The sequence below is a fragment of the Macaca nemestrina genome, chromosome 6 (assembly GCF_043159975.1).
Source record: "Macaca nemestrina isolate mMacNem1 chromosome 6, mMacNem.hap1, whole genome shotgun sequence".
NCBI classification, from domain to species: domain Eukaryota; kingdom Metazoa; phylum Chordata; class Mammalia; order Primates; family Cercopithecidae; genus Macaca; species Macaca nemestrina.
In genome coordinates this window covers 23,162,851-23,184,924 of record NC_092130.1, presented here as the reverse complement: position 1 = coordinate 23,184,924, position 22,074 = coordinate 23,162,851, and the positions used below count along the sequence as shown (strand labels likewise).

Sequence of the window (22,074 nt, the reverse complement as noted above, 5' to 3'; positions counted from 1 at the left end):
ACCCAGGTAATAAGCATAGTACCAGTAGGCAGTTTTTCAATTCTCACCCTCCACCCTTGAGTAGGTGCTGGGGTCTGTGGTGCCCTTCTTTATACCCATATGTGCTCACTGTTTAGCTCCCACTTACAAGTGAGAACATGCAGTATTTGGTTTTCAATTCCTGTGTTAGTTCACTTGGGCTGATGGCTTCCAGCTTTACCCATGATGCTGCAAAGGACACAATCTCATACTTTTCTATGACTGCAGAATTTTCCATGGTGTATGTGTACCACATTTTCTTTTTCTTTTCGTTTCTTTTCTTTTTTTTTTTTTTTTTTTGAGACAGAGTCTTACTCTGTCACCCAGGCAGGAATGCAGTGGCACGATCTCAGCTCACCGCAAACTCTGCCTCCCAAATTCAAGTGATTCTTGTGCCTTGGCCACCCAAGTGCCTGAGATTACAGGTGTGCACCATCACGTCCAGCTAATTTTTATGTTTTTAGTAGAGATGGGGTTTCACCATGTTGCCCAGGCTGGTCTCACACCCCTGGCCTCAAGTGATCTGCAGCCGTGGCTTCCCAAAGTGCTGGGATTACAGATGTGAGCCACCACGTCTGGCCTCACGTTTCTTTATCCATTCTATTGTTAATGGGCATTAAGGTTAATTCTATATCTTTGCTATCGTGATTAGTGCTGTGATGAACATATGTGTATATGTGTCTTTATGGTAGAATAATGTATATTCCTTTGGGTATATGCCCAATAATAGGATTGCTGGGTCAAATGGTAATTCTGTTTTAAATTCTGTCAGAAATCACCTAACAATTTGAAATGATAATATTTTAGATATTGGGTTAAACAAAATATATTGTTAAAATTATTACTTGTTATGTTTTGCATTTTTGAATGTGCCTAGTAGAAAAAAAATGTAAGTTACATATATGGCTCATGTTACATTTCTATTGGACAATATCACTTTAGAACTTCACATAGAATTTTCATCCCTATTCACAATTCCAGTTAGTATTTGCCTCCACTGTCTGCCCTCATCACAATGCTGCTAGGCTGTTAACAAGCCAGACTTATCCAGTATTTTTCTACTCCATGATTTGGCCCTGGCTGCTTGCTCTACCTAGGATACTCACTCCCCTAGACCTTCTCCCACATGGCTCCTGTTCGACTTTTTGGTCTCTTCTTAAATGCCCTTTCTTTCTCCAGAGAAGTCTGTCTTGGCCACAGTTTGGTCACATCAACTGTTCTATTCTCTTTCCAGCACTTCTTTGTCTTGTCTGCCTTCCCGAGTATACTACGAGCTCTGTGAGAGTCTACTATGTTCGTCAGTTCATTTCCTGAACTCAGAATAGCACCTCACTCATAGCTGGCCCTCCATAAATATTTCCTGAATGGCTAAATTTACTAGCCTTAAATCTGGTTAAGATTGTTTAAACTGTGCTCCAATCTGACACCCTTTGTTTTGAGCTAATTAAGCTCCACTTAGGGCTAGCCACTGCTGGGCACTGGGTATATGGGAAGATGCCCTGGTCTCGGACCTTAGGGAGCTCAGGACAGTAGGTTCCAAAGACAAAAATGTCAGCAAATGGTGTTGTCATGTCACGTGCCATGAGCCTGTTGTTTTTATTTCACTATACGTGCTCTAAGGAAAGAACCCAACAGAAGTCAAAACACGGCAACCTCAAGCTCGGGCTGCCTGTTTACCAGTAGCTGCAGACAGTTCTTGAAAAGGCAGCTCTGCTGTGCTCTACTATTTGTGAAAAACAGGTTAACCATTCCAAAGAACTGTGATTATGGTCAGGACCAGAGCATGCATTCCTAACTCTAAATGAGAAGATAGTTTGAGCCCAAAGGGCACGTTTGCGGAGGCTTTTGCGGGAAGACAAGTCTTCTAATTTAGCATTAGACTACAAAAGCAAGTTCTAGACTGATAAGTAGAGTAAACACTCATTTTCCTTTATATATACTCTATAAAAGTTCAGGGAAAAAACAAATATACTCCAAATGATTAACCTTGGCTACCTCAGGGTTATGGGGAAGGTTGGGATAATAACACACTATAAATATTTTCTTCTCATGCCTCTACAGTATTTTGTTTTGTTTGTTTGCTTGTTTGAAACAGTGTCTTGCTCTGTCACCCAGGCTGGAGTTGATGCCACCAGCTCTATCACAGCTCACTGCAGCCTGGAACTTTGGGCCCAAGCGATTCTCCCACTTCACCCTCCCAAGTAGCTGGGACTACAGGCGCACACCACCAGGCTTGGCTAATTTATGTAATTTTTTGTATTGTCTCACTGTGTTGCCCAGGCTGCTCTCAAATTCCTGGGCTCAAATGACCTCCCACCTCAGCCTCTCAAAGATCTGGGATTGGCTGGGCATGTTGGCTCACGCCTGTAATCCCAACACTTTGGGAGGCTAAGGCGGGCAGATTGCCTGAGCTCAGGAGTTCCAAGCCACCCTGGGCGACATGGTGAAACCCCATCTCTACTAAAAGACAAAAAAAATTGGGGGCCGGCACGGTGGCTCACGCCTATAATCCCAGCACTTTGGGAGGCTGAGGTCGGTGGACCACGAGGTCAGGAGATACAGACCATACTGGCTAACACAGTGAAACCCCCTCTCTACTAAAAATACAAAAAATTAGCTGGGCGTGGTGGCAGGCATCTGTAGTCTCAGCTACTCAAGAGGCTGAGGCAGGAGAATCGCTTGAACCCGGGAGGCGGAGGTTGCAGTGAGCCGAGATCGCACCACCGCACTCCAGCCTGGCGACAGAGCAAGACTCTGTCTCAAAAAAAGAGAGAGAAAAAAAAAAGATCTGGGATTACAGGCGTCAGTCACCATACTGAGCCTCTATAGTGTTTTTATTCGTCACAATAAACATAAATAGATTTCTTACTTTCAAAAATGGATAAAGTTGTTTTTACTTAAAAAAGTAAAAACCAAACACCACAAAGCTTTCCTGTATTTGATAGGGTCTGCTTCTGGCATCTTGAATTTTTTTTATCTCAGTTGTGTTCCTCAGCTACTAAATCAAAGATCAGCTTCCGGGCTGAGGACCCAAAAACGGGAAGTAAAGACTGAATTCACTTCGGGAGAATTTGATGATGTAATGAGTCCCTGGATACTAACCAAGCCCCTTCATATAACACAAATCTCTTGCGGTAGTTAAGGCTTCCTTAACTTCTTTAATTGGGAAAGTACCCTTTATTGAGGGCACCTGTTATAAGCCAGTTAATTTGTTTACATCATCCCATTTTATTCTCCAATCAACTCTCAAAAGGTAAGTATTATCCCCACTTATCGGATGTAGAAACCAGGGTTCTGGGAAGTTTAATGAATTGCCCAAGGTCGCAGAGCTCCTATGATAAGAGGCAGAGACCTACTTTGAACATAGCTTTTCCAAACTTGTGCTCATTTCACCATCATTTGCTACCTCCTTTAAAAGAATAAGGTAGAATGGGGTTTGAGCCACAATCCTGAACACCATAGTTCCAGATATTGAAATCCAAAACATAAAAATTCCCAAAAATATAATTCTGGAAAAAATAATTCTAAAACTTTTTTAAAAGACATTTGCTTACATTTTAAAAGTGGATTTATTTGAGAAATGTATAAAGACATGACGAAATGCTTCATAGGCCACTGTGTGCGATAAAATAGGCAGTAATAATATACATTCTTTTGCAAACATAAACACTTAGGTATACTAAGGACAGTCACATGGGTATAACAGTTTTGAGCAGACAAAAAGGCTGCTCAAAACTTGAGCAGCTAAAGAAATAGCTGGTATTCAAGGGGAATGCCTTCAGCTTTTGCCCATTCAGTATGATGTTGGCTGTGGTTTGTCATAGACGGCTCTTATCATTTTGAGTTATGTTCCATTAATATCTAGTTTACTGAGAGTTTTAAACATGAAGGGATGTGGAATTTTATTGCAAGCCTTTTTTGTATCTATTGAGATAATCTTGGTTTTTGCCTTTATTTCTATTTATGTGATGAATTACATTTATTAATTTGCATATGTTGAACCAGTCTTGCATCCCTAAAGCCTACTTGATCATGGTGGATTAGCTTTTTTTTTTTTTTTTTTTTTTGAGTCAGTCTTGCTCTGTCACCCATGCTGGAGTGCAGTGTCATGATTTTGGCTAACTGCAACTTCTGTCCACCTCAGCCTCCCGAGAAGCTGGGACTAGAGGTTTGCACCACCATATCCAGTTAATCTTTGTAATTTTTTGTAGAAACAGAGTTTCACCATGTTGCCCAGGCTAGTCTCGAATTCCTGGGCTCAAGTGATCCGCCCTCCTTAGCCTCCCAAAGCGCTGGGATTACAGGCATGAGCCACCGCGCCTGGCTGGATTAGCTTTTTGATGTGCTGCTGGATTTGGTTTGCAAGTATTTTGTTGAGAATTTTTACTTCAATGTTCATCAATATTGGCCTGAAGTTTTCTTTTTTGTTGTATCTCTGCCAGGTTTTGGTATCAGGATGATGCTGGCCTCATAGAATAAGCTGTGGGGGAGACGCTTCTCCTCAATTTTTTGGAATGGTTTCGGTAGGAATTATATTGGCTCTTCTTTGTACATCTGGTAGAATTCGGCTGTGAATCCATCTGGTCCTGGGCTTTTTTTGGGTGGTAGGCTATTTATTACTGATTCAATTTTGGAGCTTGTTATGGATCTGTTCAGGGAATTAATTTCTTCCTGGTTCAGTCTTGGGAGGGTGTATGTTGTCCAGGAATGGATTCATTTCTTCTAGGTTTTCTAATATGTGTGCACAGAGGTGTTCATAGTAGTCTCTTTGATTATTTGTATTTCTGTGGGGTCAGTGGTAACATCCTCATTGTCATTTCTAGTTGTGTTTAATTGGATCTTCCCTCTTTTCTTCTTTACGAGTATAGCTAGTGGCCTATCTAGCCTATTAATTTTTTCAGAAAACCAACTCCTGGATTCATTGATCTTTTGCATGGTTTTTTGTGTCTCAATCTCCTTTGGTTCAGCTCTGATTTTGGTTGTTTCTTTTCCTGTATCTTAATTACGGAGGTTATTACACAACTGTATACATTTGTCAAAACTCTCTGAAATGTACATTGGTAAATTTTATTGTATGTAAATTATACTTTAATAAAATTGATTTTTAAAACAAAAAACTAATATGCAATATATTTCACCTTTAAATTTTAAAAAAAACAAATAGCTTATATAGCCAGGTCATCTGAAATACTACGATAGACAACCTAAGTCTTTTAATGAGATGGTTCAAAAACAGCAGAAGAAAAGTCTGTGCCAACTCTCAGAGAGAGACTAATTTGCCTTCAGTATTTGTTCTTTTTGGGTCCCTGGCTAATTCAATGGTGTCCACCAACACTGATAGCAGATCTCCCCCACCTCGTCCATTCTGATACACGTACTAATCTACTCTGTAAACACCCTCACAGACACACCCAAAATAATGCTTTATCAGGTATCTAGACACGTCTTTTTTTTTTTTTTTTTTTTTTTTTTTTTTTTTTTTTTTTTGAGACAGAATTTTACTCTTTTGCCTAGACTGGAGCAAAGTAGCACAATCTCAATTCACTACAACCTCCGCTTCCCAGGTTCAAGCAATTCTTCTGCCTCAGTCTCCAGAGTAGCTGGGATTAAGGCGCCTGCCACCACACCCAGCTAATGTTTGTATTTTTAGTAGAGGTGGGGTTTCACTAGGCTGCTCTTGAACTCCTGATCTCAGGTGATCTTCCCATGTTGGTCTCCCAAAGTGCTGGGATTACAGGTGTGAGCCACCATGTCCAGCTTTAGATACTCCTTAATCCAGTCAATTTGACACCTAAAATTAAGTCAACAAGTCCACTCCTCATCGATTTGGCACCCATACACATCTTAAACCACACGTAATTTCCAAATGAAGACAATAATAAAGCAGTAGTTCTGCCTAACATGATGCAACTAACATAATGAGGCTATCCTGCATACAACAGAAAATTCACTAATCGTGATTTTTGAGATTTTAGACGTTAGGGACTTAGACTTTAGGGATTTTTATCTTTCAGGATTTCAGCATTTGAGACTATGACATTCAGAATCGTGTCTTTTGGGATTGACTGGTAGTGGGTATAATGACGTATTTTGCAACTGGTTCCAGAGCTGAATTAAAGTCTATTCTCAATGGCAGCTCAATTCTAGACACCTGTGAAAGGCTTCTTCAATCCAAAAGCACTTTCCTAACTATCTTTCCTTGGAGTCTGATAGACCACCAATGGAATTTGTTCCACTGGGTAAGGCATCAAATCCCCTGAGATCCCTTCTCCAAGCACAAGGATCCTTAGAAATAGGTAACACGTAACATCATTATAAATCACAGATACCATCATGTGAATTAGTTATCAGGGAAATACAGCTAGCAAGTTTCCAAGACAATGAGACACAGGCCCAGTAATACTTGATGGGGAGGTTGGGGAGGACGTGGAGAAGAGGTAGTTGTAGAGCAGAGTCAGCAATGTCCTTTGGGAGTGTCATTGTGGAACTGCGGATAATTAAAGGACATGGAGAAGCCAGAGGCAGAAAAAAAAAAAAAAAAGGTGGCGCTAAGGGTATGCACCACAATCCAGGTCAGGCCCCAGCTCAATTACTATGCTAATATGGTCATGGATAGACATGGAGAAGAGAAAATTGTCACATATGTGTCCATGGATTTCTCTACGCATCTCAGCTACGAGTTCTGCCGATGCTGCCATTTGTCACAAGGGCAGTGGGGTACATGACCCAGTGTCTCAATGAGTGGAAGCCTGTCACCAAGAAGAAGACTCTGAAGGCATGTTTTCCCAGCAGTCTGCTCAGAGTGTTTATCCCACACTTAGGGCCAAGAGGCAGTTTTGGATATTTGGTTTGGAGGGTTGGAATTTGTTAAAAACTCAGTGGATCTTATCTAGTAGTAGATTTCTGGAGCAATCTGGACAAAAATATTGTCTTCTCTCTTACATGAATGGGATGTGCTTGTCTCCCCACAGAAGAAGCGCACGCTGAAGGGGTCCATTGAGCTGTCCCGAATCAAATGTGTCGAGATTGTGAAAAGTGACATCAGCATCCCATGCCACTATAAATACCCGTTTCAGGTAAGTCCATCAGGTGGGTAGTTCCCCATTTCCTGGACCGCGGTCAAAATCCTCAGTCACGTCCAGGTGCAGTGGCTCACGCCTGTAATCCCAGCACTTTGGGAGGCCGAGGCAGGCAAATCACGAGGTCAGGAGTTCGAGACCAGCCTGGCCAACATGGTGAAACCCCGTCTCTACTAAAAACACAAAGCTAATGTTTGTATTAGCGTCCTGGTGGGTGCCTGTTATCCCAGCTAGTCGGGAGGCTGAGACAGGAGAATCATTTGAACCCTGGAGGCAGTGGTTGCAGTGAGCTGAGATCGCGCCATTCACGCCAGCCTGGGTAACAGAGTGAGACTCCATCAAAAAAAACAAAACAAAACAAAAGGCCTCAGTCACTGTGAGAGAGGGTGGACAGGGATGACTCTCTACTCCAAGGTTAGAACTTAGACAAATCCCATTAGGAAACATATGTGTTCCTTCAATCAATGACATTTATTTGTTAATTCTTTCACTTACTGAACACACATTAAGCACAAAATCTTAAAAAGGTGGTTATTCCTCATACCCCTTTCCCTCATGTCTTCTCTTCCTCAAGGGAAGGCCTAATTAGTGAGGAAAGAAATAAAGCTGCTATCGGGGCCCCAAACCTAACGTGCTTTAAGTGCAGTTTACTCATGATTTGAAGCAACATATTGCAATTGCTGGGTATGAATTGCTTGGAGATTCTGAGGCACAAAGATTCAGATTTTATAATCTGAGGATTATCTGGAAATGCACTGTCTAGTACAGTAGCCACTAGCCACACAAGCATGTTCACATTTAAATGCATTAAATGATATTAAAAATTCTGCTTCTTAGTCACACTGGGCACATTTCACATGTTCAATAGCCGGATGGCTGGCAGCTACTATACTGAAAAAGCACTGGCTATAGAATGCTCCTATCACTGCGGAAAGTTCTTTTTTTTTTTGAGACAGAGTCTCACTCTGTTGCCCAGACTGGAGTGCAGTGGCGCAATCCTGGCTCACTGTAACCTCTGCCTCCCCAGTTCAAGTGATTCTCCTGCCTCAGCCTCCTGAGTAGCTGGGACTATGGGCACGTGCCACCACGCCCGGCTAATTTTTGTGTTTTTAGCAGAGGTGGGGTTTCACCATTTTGGTCAGACTGGTCTCAAACTCCTGATCTCGTGATCGACCCGCCTCAGCCTCCCAAAATTCTACTGAACAGAGTTAGTGGAGGGTATCTTTAAAGTCCTTACCTTATGTATGAATCTTGGCACTTCTAGCTTCAAAGGCATGGGTATCTCCTTGCACATTTCAGGGTACCATTCTTGCTTACCAACCTGAGGGATGAGTATATATTTAACGTGGCATAGAAAAGAACTTTTTTCCTACTGGAAAAGTGACCCTCATGAGTTGGAATTTTGAGGACTGAAAATAAAAGGAATAGCATGTATTTTTCAGTTGTTCAAAGTCCCAATGATAATGAGTGCCTAAAACAGTGGTGAAATATAAAGAAGACTGCAGTTTAGTTAAAGTATTATACCAATGACAGTCTCTTGGTTTTGAAGAATGTGCTGTGGTTATGTAAGATGTCATCAGTGGAGAAAAGTAGGTAAAAAGTACACAGGAACTCTGTACTATTTCTGGAACTTCTTGTGAATCTTAAACTATTTCAAAATAAGAAGTTTTCAAAACTCTCATTACACATTCGCCATATAACATCTTTCTCTTTCATGTGCCAGAAATATTTTTTTTAATCACTAAAAACTTAAGATGAGAAATAAATGTGCTTTCTAGTCAAGAGGAGAACTTTCTCCTGCTGTTTTAGTTAGTGATTGCTCTCTTGGGGCATGGAATCTGAGACAAGCAGCCGAAACTGCTTACCCTGTGTTTTCGTAGCACCCAAACATCTGGATGAAAAGGATACTGGCCCCCTAATTACCCAAATGTTTGCCTATGTGACGATAAACACCCGAGACCCCACTCTCAGCTCAGTAGGTCTGCTGTCAGTCAACTATCTCCATGCACACTGCTCACCTTGGACTCTGTGTGTGTCTCCAGGTCATGCATGACAACTACCTCCTGTATGTGTTTGCTCCAGATCGTGAGAGCCGGCAGCGCTGGGTGCTGGCCCTTAAAGAAGGTAATTAAACTCCTTTGCCGTTGAATCACTGACACCCTTGATCCTATAGTAGGGTTGGGTTCCACAATAGAATAGACTGTAGTGTGAGAGCAGCTGATGGCTGGTTTCCCTTTTGAGGTTAGTGGAAGTTTCCACGGTTTCATTCCGGGCCCAGGAGGCAATAACTGGTATCATTCAGGGCTGACCAAATCCAGCCTGCTGTCTGTTCTTGTCAGGCTCTGAGCAACATTTGTATATAACTCATTTCAAATAGTTAAATAAGTACCTACATAAGACCCTTGATTTTGTCTCATGGTCGGTAAAACCTAAAATCTTTACTGTCTGGCCTTTTAAGAACAAGTTTGCCAACTCCTCGTATAGTATGAAGAAGCAGAGCATAGGCCCTAGTGTGAAATGACCTGGGTTTAAATCCCAGTCTGTCACTTGCTATGTACACTTGGGTGAGTTCCTTAATTGCCTGTGCTTCAGTTTCCCATTTATTTAAAAGGGAGAAAAGGAAGGGATAACAGCACCTGCCTTTGGAGCTGATGTGAGCAAAGTCCTGGGAACTAGGTTGGCCCATAGACAGCACGCAATAAATATCAGCTAGCTTTCAAGCGTTTCAGACCATTGGTAAGGGTATTTCTTAAGCCTTACCTTCCTGACGGCACAGTTAGAGGCAGTAGTGTTTAAGCACATGGGATGTGGAGCCAGGCATGAAGGTGAAAATCCCAGCTCTGCCAATGATTAGCATGTGACCCTGGGTAAATTCCTTGACCTTCGTGTGTCTCTGTAAATTTTGACTAAAAACAGTCATGGAGCTGTTGTGAGAACTGAATGATTGAGGACTTAGGACAATACCCATCCCAAAGAAAGCACTCGATCAATGTTACCATTATTGTTCTTTAGCCTGAAGCACTGGATGTGTCAGAAGATCTGGATTCAAATACTAATCTGCCTCTATGAAACTATGAGGACTAAGGATAAGCAAACTATTTGTTATCTCTGAAGTTGCAATTCCTCTATCTGAAAAAAAACGAGAATAGAAATACAAGGTGTATCTTATCCCAAGGTTGTTGTGAGCCTCAAATGAGTTATGAGCAGACAAGTGCTGGGTAAATGGGAAAGGGCTCACAGTTCTAACAGTCATGGGACATAGAGCAAACACAAAAGTAAGAAGTAATCAAAATGGGCTGGCTGCAGTGGCTAACACCTGTAATCCCAGCACTTTGGGAGGCCAAGGTGGGAGGATCACTTGAACTCAGGAGTTCAATGCTACGATGAGCCATGCTCATGCCACTGCACTTCAGCCCGGGTAACATAGTGAGATCTCATCTCTACTAAAAATAAAAACATTAGCCAGGCATGGTGGCACAGGCCTGTGCTCTGAGCTACCCGGGAGGCTGAGGTGGGAGAATCATCTGAGCCTGGGAGGTCAAGGCTGCAGTGAGCCAAGTGAGCCGAGCCTGGGTAACCAGCAAGACCCTGGTCTTACCCCACCAAAAAAAGGAAGAAAAAAAAGTAATCAAAAGGGCCTCAGCTATGATCATTGGCTTTTTGCCCTCTGTGAAGGGATTTCATACACAGGATGTTAAAATTGGAAGGAACATTAGAGATTAGCTATCTAGTTCTGTGGTTTGTTTATTTATTTATTCAAGGAGACAATGTATTAGTCCATTTTCACACTGCTGTAAAGATATGCCCAAGAGTGGGTAATGTATAATGAAAAGAGGTTTAATTGACTCACAGTTCTGTATGGCTGAGAGGCCTCAGGAAACTTACAATCATGGTGGAAGGTAAAGGGGAGGCAGTCACCTTATTCACAAGGTGGCAGGAGAGAGAATGACAGAAGGAGGAACTTGCCCAATACTTATAAAATCATCAGGTCTCATGAGAACTCACTTACTATCACAAGAACAACATGGGGGAAAATATCCCCATGATCCAGTTACCACCACCTGGTCTCTCCCTCAACACGTAGGAATTATGGAGATTACAATTCAAGATGAGATTTGGGTGGGAACACAGAGCCAAACTATATCAGACAGGGTCTCACTCTGTTACCCATGCTGGAGTGCAGTGGCATGAGCATGGCTCATTGCAGCCTCGACCTATTGGGCTCAAGTGATCCTCCCACCTCAGCCTCCTGAGAAGCTGGGACTACAGGTGTGTGACACCATGCCCAGCTAACTTTTTTCTTTTCTTTTTCTTTTTGGTAGAGAAGGGGTCTCACTATATTGCCTAGGCTAATCTCCAGCTTAAGAGATCCTCTTGCCTTGGCCTCCCAAAGAACTGGGATTACAAGCATAAGCTACTACACCCAACACTGTTCTGTGCCTTATGTATGTATTTGTTTCAGTAGCAGAGCCCCCCTTTTTCCCCAACCAAAATCTTACTTCAAAGCCACAAACCTACAAGGGAAAAAACCAAAGTTGCTGTGGTTAAAGGTAGGAGAGTTGGAGGGATGGTGATTCCACCTTCTCAACCTTCTCATTACCCTTAAAGGCACTTTTGTAGAGCCCAGTGTTTAACAACCTCATTGGCTCAGATGAGGGTTTGCCCAACCTAAGAACACACAACTAATGCAAGGCAGAGCCGGATGTGAGCCTAGATGTGCTGATGCCTAAATGTAACATGAACTACCCCAGTAAATAGCACAGTGCATTTATGTGCTCAGGTCAACCCATGCTTCTGAATGGTCTGGACAATACTCATTCAGGCTCACTTAGCCAGGTCTAAACTCGAGATGGTATAAAATTGGTAGCCCTTGATAGACTGACCTGGAAATAACTCTTCTGTTGGTGCCAACCTATTTCAGAAACGAGGAATAATAATAGTCTGGTGCCTAAATATCATCCTAATTTCTGGATGGATGGGAAGTGGAGGTGCTGTTCTCAGCTGGAGAAGCTTGCAGCAGGCTGTGCCCAATATGATCCAACCAAGAACGGTAAGAGACTGGGAATTCCCTCTATTCTGTGAAATGACCATAGAAAGGTAAAAGCTTTTGGCCTTCAGTCATTGAGGGTATCAGGAATGGAATGCAAAATTCTACATTTTCAGAATTTTCCAAGAGGAATCGTCTGTGTTTTCTACCAGTCTGTTGGTGCTTCCATCTCAAAGCTGATGTCTTTATAGCTCCTGACCACTTAAAGTGTGTTCTTTGGACCAGCAGCATCAACATCTCCTAGGAGCTAGTTAGAAATGCAAATGATCTGGCCCCACTCATGACCTACTAGATCAGAATTTTCATTTTAACAAGATCCCAGGAGACGTATGTGCACAGTACAGTTTGAGGAACCCTGCTATAACCTGCATTTGAATGGCATGGTCTATTTAAGTCTTAAATTACAGAGGCAGCCTTAAGAGATATAAAATATTTATTTCTCACAGTGGCATCATATCACACATATATTTAATTATACAAATTCAACTCTATAGCCTTAAAGGTGAGAGGAACTTTTTTTTTCTTTTACTTTTTACTCTGTGGTTTCTCCTTGCCTCCTCTTCAAACTTGCCCTTGACCTCCACAATCTCAGAAAGGAGAAGGCCACAGTCTAAATGCAAAGTGAAAACAAAAAAAGCTATTTCTTTGCCTTTGACATTAAAGGCTCAGGTCCGGGGGACTGGGCTGCAACGGGATTTTAGTAATGACTTTCGAACCTTAACCTCCAGTTGTGTACAACTCCACTCGAATGCATTTCACATTCATTATGCTCTTGTTCCTCTCAACCATCTGGGGTAGATGGTGTCATGTTAAGGGAATGGGCTGCCTTGAGCAATTCAGTATGCTCCAGGTCACACTGCTGGAAGTGCTCTGCAAATTCCATTGTTGCATAGGAATGATGGACCGTGTGGATTGTTCTCCTTCCATGTTCCTCTCTTCTCAACCTCTTTTGCCATAGTTTCTCCTTCTCATTTATCATTTCCTTTTGTGCACTAAAACTTAATACTGAAAATTGGCAACCCAAGGCGGATGTAACACATGGCTTGGTTTTCTGTGGCTTCCTGATTCATAGCCCCTCTCATTACCACTTTAAAAACCACCACTTTTCACCCTGCGTCTTGGGGAAAAAAGCCCTTCAACGTAATCCATCCCTGGGCCCAGAAGAATAATACTTAATAAGTTTTAGAAATTGGTAAATATTCAAGTGATCCTCCACATTAGTCCTGTGACCATATTCATGTGGGCCAATATTTAATAAAAAAGAAATGGAAAATTTTCTATGGATGGGATCCACCGTAATAACAGAACGGCATGGGCTTACCTCAGTGAGTGAAAGCCCTTTCCAAAGTCAGGGATCTGGTCTCCAAACTTCTGCCAATGCCTTGCTCTGGGCCCTCAGATGAGTGACTTGGCCATCAAGGGGCCCCAGTGTCCTCATCTCAAAAATAGCAAGGAGTTCTGAGGGGCTTAGGATGAAATAATATCTAAGCCCCTTTCCAGTTCTGAAATTCTTTGACTCAGTATTTCCATTCTGTAGTTTGCACCATGCATGCCGCAGCTATTCCTCTTTGGGGCGCACAGTATTTCCCTCCTCCAAGTGATACACATGTGACTAAGGTGCTAGGAACATCTGAATGACTCACCAGAACTCCAGTGCAGGAGGGCTGGTCATGCTGAGCTGCTCCCCACGTGAAACCAGGGCCTGAGCACTTTTGGGGTCCTGCTGTGGGTGTCGTGCAGTCACTCTGCTAATGGTTTTGCTTTTGCATTGCAACCCATTGCTGTCTCCCCCTTGAACATCTCCTCACTCTACCTTCTTCTGATTTGGTTAAATAACTTCGTGGATCCGAGTTTTACACAGTTGAGACTAGAGTTTTCAAGAAACACACTGTGCTGTGAATACAGCTCATGGTCACCTCCCTGGGTGAAGGCTCACAGGATTCCTGGTACCGAGCACATTGCCAGTGCGGGTCTATGAGCACTGGGCTTTGGATAACCCCTCTGAGCCTCTAAGTGCATTTCCTCACCTGCAAAATGGGGAAAATTATAATAGGTAGCTACGTGTAAGGCTGGGAGATTCAATGGTGTTGTGGAAAGCAGTACAGCTGCCAACATATACAGAGTTCTCGATAAATGGTAATTGTGTCTACTTGTCTTCCTTATTGGTGGTTGAAAGAATCTAAGGCCGAGATATAGCCTCAGAACTTGTGTGTGTTTGGGAAGCAGCAGACTCGGTTGAGTAAAAACAGACCCAGCCACACCCAACCCATAGTAACACCCATGTCTTCAACCAGAACTGGCCCTGATCTCTCCACATACCAACCCCACACAGATGGAAAGGAAGGAAGGGAAAAGCAAGGCCAGAGGAAGAAGAAAGAGACACCAGTCATAGAATATCCAGGGATGGAAGTGGCCAAGGCTCACAGCTAGTATTGGTGAAGTCAGAGTTAGAACACCAATCTCCCAGCTCCAAGTTGAGTTCTAAATGGGAGCCATGCTTCCTATTATAGGGGTTTTCCTTCTTCTCTGGTCATCGCATACCCAGGTCACTACCCCAGCCTACTGTTTCTTGCCAAGTCTGCACGGGGCTGGGCTCCAGTGTCAATGTGTGACTCTCCTCTACTGTATCCCTGATGTGGGCTGTCCAACTTCAAGTCAACCTCCTACAGAAATGAGGAACTCATCACCTACCTATGCAGCCCATTCTTTTCTCATCTCTCGTTATTAAGGATGTCTTTGTATTAGCCTGAAGCCTGTGCAGTGCCTCCCGTACCACAGAGAGCCCCAGACACAGCCACACACCTTTGATTCATTGAGTCCAGGAATGGCCTTTGCAGAGCTACAAAGGAGAAATAGTGAGAGACGAGTATGAAGAAATGAGAGGAAGGAGGGCAAGAGAAAGAGAGAGAAGAGAAGAGAAAGGAGGAAAGAGAGAAGAGAGAGGAGAGCTAAACAGAGGGAGACATGGAAACAGAGATAAGCAGAAAGACAAAGACAGAGAGATGCTGGGTTGGTATAGTTTGAAAGAAGCAGAAATAACACATATTCAGATGCCTTAAGGCAACTAAAAGTGGATTCCAGCCCACTCAAAAAGCAGCACAATGACCTCCCACCTTAGCCACCCCCTCCTCAAGCTCACAACTGAGTCAGGAAGCTAGTGAGTCACTGTCCCCCTGAGTCACCAATTCCCACTCCTGAGTTTAGCAGGTGGCAGAGACATTCCCAGAAGTCTCTATGCCTACAGGGAAGGGTGCAAGTCTAACCCCACTGTCAGGCTTTTCCTGGGAATACAGAGAGACAGGGTCCCTGAATATGGACTTCTGGAAGCTTCTGGTGTCTACTAGAAAAGGGAATCCGAAACCAGCAGGCCCAAGGAGATAAAAGACAGCTTCTGACAAAGCCAAGTCGGGTTTCACTGTGTCTTATTGCTCCTTCTGGCCCCCTTTCTTCTGTTGTTTTCCCTGGGCCCTTTTTCTCAGAAAAGCCCCCTGGCTGCTCACTTCCGGTTGGGTCCATTGGTTTTCATGCTCATTTTTTCTTTTCCTGTTTTTCTCTTTTCAGCTTCAAAGAAGCCTCTTCCTCCTACTCCTGAAGACAACAGGGTGAGTGAGAGCCCTAGCTCTGGGTGCAGGTCGGCCCACAAGCTACCTGATTGGCATGTTCCTATTTCATGTTCCCCTCTGCCCATATTTTTCAAACCCTGGATGCATGCAGCAGGCTGTCACGATTCAGCGGAACTCAACACATTGGGTATTTTTGGGCTTCAACTGACTTGGGGGTCTGTCCCCTTAAAGAACCATTCAGCTGCTAAATCTCCATGTCACTTTATTTATTCAACAAATACTGATATCAAATTGGGTGGCCATTCACCTGACCACTTTGGAGTATAGTAGCAGCGCACTCTCTATAAAAGTGTGGCTGGCATGGTGGCTCACACTTGTAATCCCAGCACTTTGGGAGGCCAAAGTGGGAGAATCGCTTGAGCCCAGGAGTTCGAGACCAGCCTGGACAACAAAGTGAGACCCCCATCTCTAGAAAAAAATTTTAAAAATTAGCTGGTGTGGTGGTGCACGCCTGTGGTCCCAGCTACTCAGCAGGCTGAGGTAGGAGGATCACTTGCGCCCAGGAGGTCAAGACTGCAGTGAGCCATGACTGTGTGCCACTGCACTTCAACCCATGTGATAGAGCAAGACCCTGTCTCCAGAAAAAAAAAAAAAAAAAAGGTGCATACTCACTCTATGCAAGCATTTTGGAGACATACATTTGTTGGTATTTTATATTTTTCAAAGCACTTCAACCCCTTTATCATCTATTTTAAAACTTACTGTCTGTTCTATCCACTTCAGAGGGTTTTAGTTTTATTCTCATTGTAAAGCTTGGGAAATCAAATCCCAAGGGAGGTCTTAAGGCTTTTCCAAGGCCATTTAGCAACTTAGTAGGATGCAAGGTTTCTGGCGTGGTGGTCTTTAACTCGAGTGGTGGTTCTCAAAGTATAGCCCATGGACCAGAAGCATCTGTATCACCTGGGAGCATGTTAGAAATACAAATTCTTAGACCCCACCCCGAGACCTGCTGTGTCCACAACGCTGGGGGAGGAGCCCCGGAATCTGCATTTTAATAAGCCTCCTCACTGATCTATAATACACTGACTTACAAGTCTTAGATAGCACAGTACCTACTCTAGGGCAGCTTATTTGGTTAAGGAGATGAAAAAAAAAAAGAGAGAGATGAGAGAAAGGATCATGACCTTTAGGTAGGGGATATGGCCCTGACCTTATGATAATATTAACACCAATATCCACTTTTTTTTTTTTTTGAGATGGAATCCTGCTCTTGTCACCCAGGCTGGAGTGCAATGGCACAGTCTCGGCTCACTGCAACCTCCACCTCCCAGGTTCAAACAATTCTCCTGCCTCAGCCTCCCGAGTAGCTGGGATTACAGGCGCTCACCATCACGCCCAGCTAATTTTTGTATTTTTAATAGAGACGGAGTTTTAGCATTGTTGGCCAGGCAGGTCTTGAGCTCCTGACCTCAGGCGATCAACCCACCTCGACCTCCCAAAGTGCTGGAATTACAGGCGTGAGCCACTGTACCCGACCAATACCCACATTTGAGTACTCGCTCTTCATTCCAGAGCAAATTCTTTAACCAGAGTTTACTGATTCCGTTTCCTCATGCTTCTTCCTGAAGAATGAGCTCTGTCTTTTTTCCCTTCAGCCAACATAGTGACATTTCAAAACTGGCAGCGTCCCCATAAAGGAAGCTCTAAATCCTCAAAGCTCCAGCCTGGTGTTTAGATCTGTCATCAGCCTACTCCCTCACAACAGAAAAGAAACTGAAACTGTAGCAGAGAATGAGCTCTCTCTCCTTTTCTTTCACTGACCTTCTGAAGACTATTTCACCATCCCCCTTGAAGGCCTGATTCGGAATCCTACTGCCCTCCCTTGCAGATGGTTCCCTCAACAGTCCCGCCTAAACCCACACCTCTCATCTTAAGCCAGGCTGCTCTGTGTCTTTGTTTTTGGTATCAATGAAGGTGAAAGCCAGAATACACTGTTGATCCTTCTCTCCCTGCACTCTGCCATTTGGCTTTTCAGCCTTCTTGGAGGAGTATCGTGGATACTGTTTTGAGTGTTCTGACCACAAGGGTTTTGGAATCATTGTTCTAGTTTCAACCGCATGTCTAAATCCGATGCAACGATTCTCTTATCTGAGCCACTTGGAGTCATTTCTCTCCTCACCTTCTCGTTCTGCTCCCCGAGTGGTAATGACATCTCGGATTGTCATACAGAGAAACTATGTTTTTAACCTAGTCTGAGCCAACAGGTCTCATGCTCTATGTGAGAAACACTGTGAGCAGGGCCAGTCCTCCGGGGTCGGGGGATGGCTATTTTGTTCAAGATGGAGAATATCCATGGTCAGAGTGAAGGACAATCCCAGGCCTCTCTTGCCTATGGATACAAACAAGGTCGTATTTCACATTGAAGTCCAAATTCCAATTCCTCTTGGCCCCCTGCATGCATGGGAACTCAACTCTTCCTCTTACAGTCCCTCCCAGTCAACCCAGGGCTTGCTGAGGGGCCACTAGAATGTGTCTGCATGTGTCCTTTTTCGCTGGCTGCCTACTATGGCACCCTATCCCTGCCACTGCTACCTGGACTCCCTGTGAGGGCCCCTCAGCCCAGTGGATCTCTTCCCACCTGGGACCAGCAGAGGTCCTGGGGGGTCAGGTTATGCTGAGGCCTGTAGCAGAGTGGCCAGGAGACAGGATCCTCATTCCCTTCGTGCCTCACCACATCATGGAGGCTCCCAAACAATCCTTCCTGAGCCCACAGACTCAGTTTCTCCAAATGCCATCCCTTGATTTTCTCACTCAAATAATGGTTCCCAACCTTATCAAACTCAATACTGCCTTTTAATGATGGATATTTTGTAAGGCTCCTTTTGTTATCCTGAAAAAAATTCATAAATAATGTAACATATGAATACATATTTTTTTTAATTAAAGTACTTAATTAATTTTTGTTGTTGTTGTTTTGAGACAGGGCCTCACTCTGTTGCCCATGCTGGAGTGCAGTGGTGCAATCATAGCTCACTGCACCTTCTGTCTCTTGGGTCCAAGCCATCCTCCCTCCTCAGACTCCGCAGCTGCTGGGGCTACAGACATGTGCCACCACACCTGGCTAACTTTTGTATTACACATACTTTTTAAAAAAAATCAATAAATGTTCTAACTGTAATACTTAGAAGGAAGGAAAAATAATATATATAACAAAATTTCCATTTCAAAAATAAATAAATAAAAATTAAAAAAATAAAATAAAGTATGTGTTTCTTTATAAATATTGGGGCATGACTGCACTGGAAGACAGAATGAAATAGTCATTTTCTTGCACCTGTAGGTAGGATCCCGTTGGATTTGACATCTCAAATGCAACTGATAAAAATTGTGGCATTGGGACTCAACTACAGCGTTACCCCTGTGATATAATTTTCCAAAATGATGAACAACTCTTGGTAAACTTCTGAACCAAAGTATAGTCTTCCCTCAAAGTACAAGGTAGTTGCATTCTTGGGAAATCCAGTATTTTGGATAGGGTACGGATAGGATCTAGGCTCAGGATGTTCTTATATAATTATTGTATAAGCTGGTTTCTCATCACGTGAATGTTTACAAGGATATTCGAAAGTTGTATGGAATGTGGGACTCTACAGAGCATTTCGCATTCTTGACCATCACCCATTAAAGGCCTATAGCATACCTCAAACTTTGTGATATTCAAAATAATCCCCATATTCCAAGCTTGCATGATTGTTAGAAAAAAAAAATACATGTCCAGTGTGCCTCCTGCAGAAAGGTACCATCATAATTTGAGGACCATGCTCTGATCTTTCTCTTCACAGATATTAACCAATGAGTTGACCTACAGTGGGATGAATGCCATAGCTCTCCTTCATCTTCTTCAAGCATCCTTGAACACTATTCCTCCCTCCATGAGCTCTTACAGCAAGAGCCTCAGGATATCCACTCTTTTCTGTAGCATCCCATTTACAGATCCTCACAAGCTCCACAAATATCTAGATTTCCAATTCCAATCTGCAGCCGGGCACAGTGGCTCATGCCTGTACTCCCAGGACTTTGGGAGGCCAAGGCAGGAGGGTCACTTGAGCCCAGGAGTTTGAGACCAGCCTGGGCAACATAGTGAGATCTTGTCTCTATTTAAAAAAAAAAAAAAATCCGATCTGGGCTCAGTTGAGATAACATACTACATCAGTATGATGAGACTTTTTTTTCAGCTCCAGTATTTTTATGCCACCAAATGCTTCAATGTACTCAGAGAACTTGTGACTTCCTAACACTAAATCACATTCTAGTGAGGAACTCAATCTTTCCGCACATTTACTCTCACAAAGTCTGCTAACCCATAGTAGGCATGCCCATCCTGAACTCTGGCAACTGTGTGCTTTGTGGTCTTTTCTTCATGTCCTCAATATGTAATCCTAAGAAAGGGACTGAGGAACAGAGACATCAGCAATAGAGCCCATTGGGGAAGGAAGGGAGACAGGTGCTAGAGTAGAGAGAGTCTTAGGGCTAATTCAAGTGGTAGATTGGCCAGGTCCATTTCTCTTATCTGGGCCTCAGTTTCCTCATCCTAAATGAAAAAGTGTATTAAATGATCTGTTAGAGGAATTCCAGCTCCAATAACCTATGATTCTGTAGATCTGGATAAACCCACAAATCATATCAGTAAAGCACAAACTGAAAGATTTCATGTTGACTATATCTCCTTTGCCAAGGGCATGATGCATCCGGCAGAGAGGCTGCCGCATATAACATAGTGCGGATAAAGAAACCAGCAGACTTTTGTGAAAATCATGTGGCTGCTTGGAATTCACTGTGGTCAGAATTTACCTCATAGAATGAGCAATGTGATTAATTCCAAGCACTGATGTCTTTTTTGCCATGTTCAGTGCCGTAACTCTAACTCATAAAGAAAGTCAACCAGAGGAAGGCAGATTGTCTCCCCAGACACCCCGATGAAAGGAGGCATTTTCTCTCCTTTTTTATGTCTTTGCTTGGTTTTGTTGTCTCTCTTCCCCAGCGACCACTTTGGGAACCTGAAGAAACTGTGGTCATTGCCTTGTATGACTACCAAACCAATGATCCTCAGGAACTCGCACTGCGGCGCAATGAAGAGTACTGCCTGCTGGACAGTTCTGAGATTCACTGGTGGAGAGTCCAGGACAGGAATGGGTAAGGCATCTTTGTGGCTGCTGTCCCTCTGTTTGAGGTGTGGTGCGAACAAATAAAATACCAGGATGATTTGTCCTATCTCCCGCAGCGTGACCGCAGCACTGAGGTGGGAGAGGAGAGCAGAGGCAGGAGGAAGAGGGAGGAAGAGGAAGTAGTTGAGGCTCGTTTTTCCTCTTCTCAAGAAGTGACTCTGAGGCAGTCACTTGCTATGCTTGCTCCCTGCACCCCATCTCACGCACTCCAGACCCAAACTCATCTCAAAAAAACCCTGGATTTTTCCACTAACATCTACAATTTGAGAGCTTGGCAATTTATTCTGTAAAGTGTTATTGTTCTTGAGTGTTAAGTGAGGCTGAAGGTACATCCCATTAGGAAGCACTTATTTTTGGTGGAAAGAAAAGGTGTGTGTAGAGATGGTACAGATTGATAATTATGTTAGGATGCATCAGAAAGAAGATACTAAAGATTTAGTTACAACCGCAGTCATTGAACTAGCCATCCACTTGACTCAGGGAGAAAATAAGATTGTACAAATACCACTTTCCCACTATGCAACTTTTGAATGAAAAAAATACCGAGCATGAGATTCACACTGCCTTTTAAGGGTTTTTTTTTTCTCTTAATATATCAGATGTATTAACCCATGTTCTGGAATATTTTCCAGAATATGAGTTCAATGGTTGCATCAATCCAGCCATAAATGTACTCTAAATTAGCAAATTCCCTTGTTGAACACTTACGTGATCTCCAATATTTTGCAAATATTAACAACACTGCAACGAACATCTTTGTATCTTAATATTAAGGGTTTAAATGTTTTCAAAGTATGAGGTTATTATTAATTTTAAAATATAAAAAAGAAAACTGTCATTGCAACATATGGATCATTTATGTCAACATTTTACTTAACTAACAGTAGAGAGAAATAGACATAAAAAATAAGCCACCCTCCATTTGCCCCCGCATCAAGTCCAAAAGTAATCACTATTCGGCTAGGCACGGTGGCTCATGCCTCTAATCCCAGCAGTTTGGGAGGCCAAGGTGAGTGGATCACTTGAGGCCAATAGTTTGAGACCAGCCTGGCCAATGTGGTAAAACCCTGTCTCTACTAAAAACACAAAAATTAGCCAGGTGTGGTGGTGCACGCCTGTAATCCCAGCTACTCCACTGGCTG

At 43.2% G+C, this 22,074-nt stretch overlaps 1 protein-coding gene across 1 annotated transcript in view; it reads left to right on the top strand.

Annotated features, from left to right (window-relative positions):
- The window catches only part of LOC105482374 (IL2 inducible T cell kinase), a 75,436-nt gene that overhangs the window by 21,211 nt on the left and 32,151 nt on the right, over positions 1 to 22,074 (top strand). The window contains exons 2-6 of the mRNA XM_011742424.2: positions 6,990 to 7,094; positions 9,140 to 9,221; positions 12,019 to 12,147; positions 15,706 to 15,746; positions 20,749 to 20,900. Coding sequence (XP_011740726.1) covers positions 6,990 to 7,094; positions 9,140 to 9,221; positions 12,019 to 12,147; positions 15,706 to 15,746; positions 20,749 to 20,900 — 509 coding nt within the window. The remainder of the gene's footprint in view (positions 1 to 6,989; positions 7,095 to 9,139; positions 9,222 to 12,018; positions 12,148 to 15,705; positions 15,747 to 20,748; positions 20,901 to 22,074) is intronic.